The sequence below is a fragment of the Phytophthora parasitica genome, assembly GCF_000247585.1.
Source record: "Phytophthora parasitica INRA-310 unplaced genomic scaffold supercont2.48, whole genome shotgun sequence".
Taxonomy (NCBI): domain Eukaryota; phylum Oomycota; class Peronosporomycetes; order Peronosporales; family Peronosporaceae; genus Phytophthora; species Phytophthora nicotianae.
The window spans coordinates 4447-5661 of NW_008649034.1; the positions used below are offsets into that span (position 1 = coordinate 4447).

At 48.1% G+C, this 1215-nt stretch overlaps 1 protein-coding gene across 1 annotated transcript; it reads left to right on the forward strand.

The window, feature by feature from the left end:
- Positions 1-888: 888 nt before the first annotated feature.
- On the forward strand, positions 889-1203 carry PPTG_23701 (hypothetical protein; the record flags this gene model as incomplete). The annotated part of the gene is made up of 1 exon (XM_008912511.1): positions 889-1203. A coding segment is annotated over one exon (315 nt), but the record flags the coding sequence as incomplete, so codon positions are not given.
- Positions 1204-1215: the final 12 nt, after the last annotated feature.

The following is a 1215-nucleotide window of genomic DNA, read 5'->3' on the forward strand; positions in this document are numbered from 1 at the left end:
GACTAGCTTGCCTCGGTACGATAATACCACAGCGAATTTTGGTGCTGATGACATGCTAACAAAACAATATTACCGCTGCTCTGGTAGGCTGAGAAGGCCCAGCAATGGTTACTAACCAACGTCGGCTGCCAGAAACCGACGACGATGATGATGACTTGCTCCAGCATTTGGACAGAGAAATGGCAGGCTTGGCAGAAAGAGTCTCGATCACGTAAAAGAGCGAAAAATGAACGTGCGTTTCACGATACGATGAACGCTAGAGTTTCGGTGCCGAAGTATTTACACCCAGTGAGCGATAAGCAGCATAAACAGTGCATGAAGTTGCTACAGTTGGCGCTCGGCGCTGAGGGCTTGGATGCATGCGTGTGTTTGGTTTGTGATCGCCTGATGCTCCGTCGAGACTCTGTGCGAAATGAAGCAACGGATTGGCAGTATATTGATTTGCTTCGCCGAAACTTGGGGAAAGCTGCTGTCGACCTTCCCGAGAGGCTTGTGAACCAGTATTCGGCCCCGCCAATTCTGCAGGGCTTAGAAAAAGTTCTCGTTTCGCCTCGCGGCGTTCATTACTACAGCGATGACAAGGATTGTCCGGATGCGTGGATATGTGTTTGTTCAGATTGCGACAAATCGATTCGGTCGCAGCAGCTACCAAAGTTTGCCGTGGCTAATGGTTTTTTTATTGGAGCACTGCCAAAGTCACTGCGTGGATTGACTCTTCCAGAACGATTTATGACTCAGCTTGCTAGCATTGGTGCGGTGACTCGAGTAATGCGAGGAGGCCGTCACCGATGTATACGATCGCATTGTGTTGCGTTTGACTGTACTCCAGGGCCACCGGTCTCCTTATTGCCACGTTCTCTCAGTGATGTAGAGGCTTATCGCGTTGTTATGGTCGGTGATTTTACAGAAGCTCAGACGAAGAAAATCAAGAAGATGCACCGCATTCGTAACCAGCTTGTCAGAAACGTGTTCAATTTCTACAAAGCATACAATCATTTGTACGACGACGTGATCCCGAATGATGAAGTTTTGGATAGCTACTATTCTGATGAAATGATCGCCCAGCATTTTGTAGACTTCGCAGATGACGATGATGATGCTTTTTATGATGATGCCATTTGTGCTGAGGAAGAATCGGTTCGCGGCAATTCCGACTCGTGGAATGGAGGAGAAGCTGATGAACAAAACGTGCTTGAGCGACGTGTAGGACTTTGT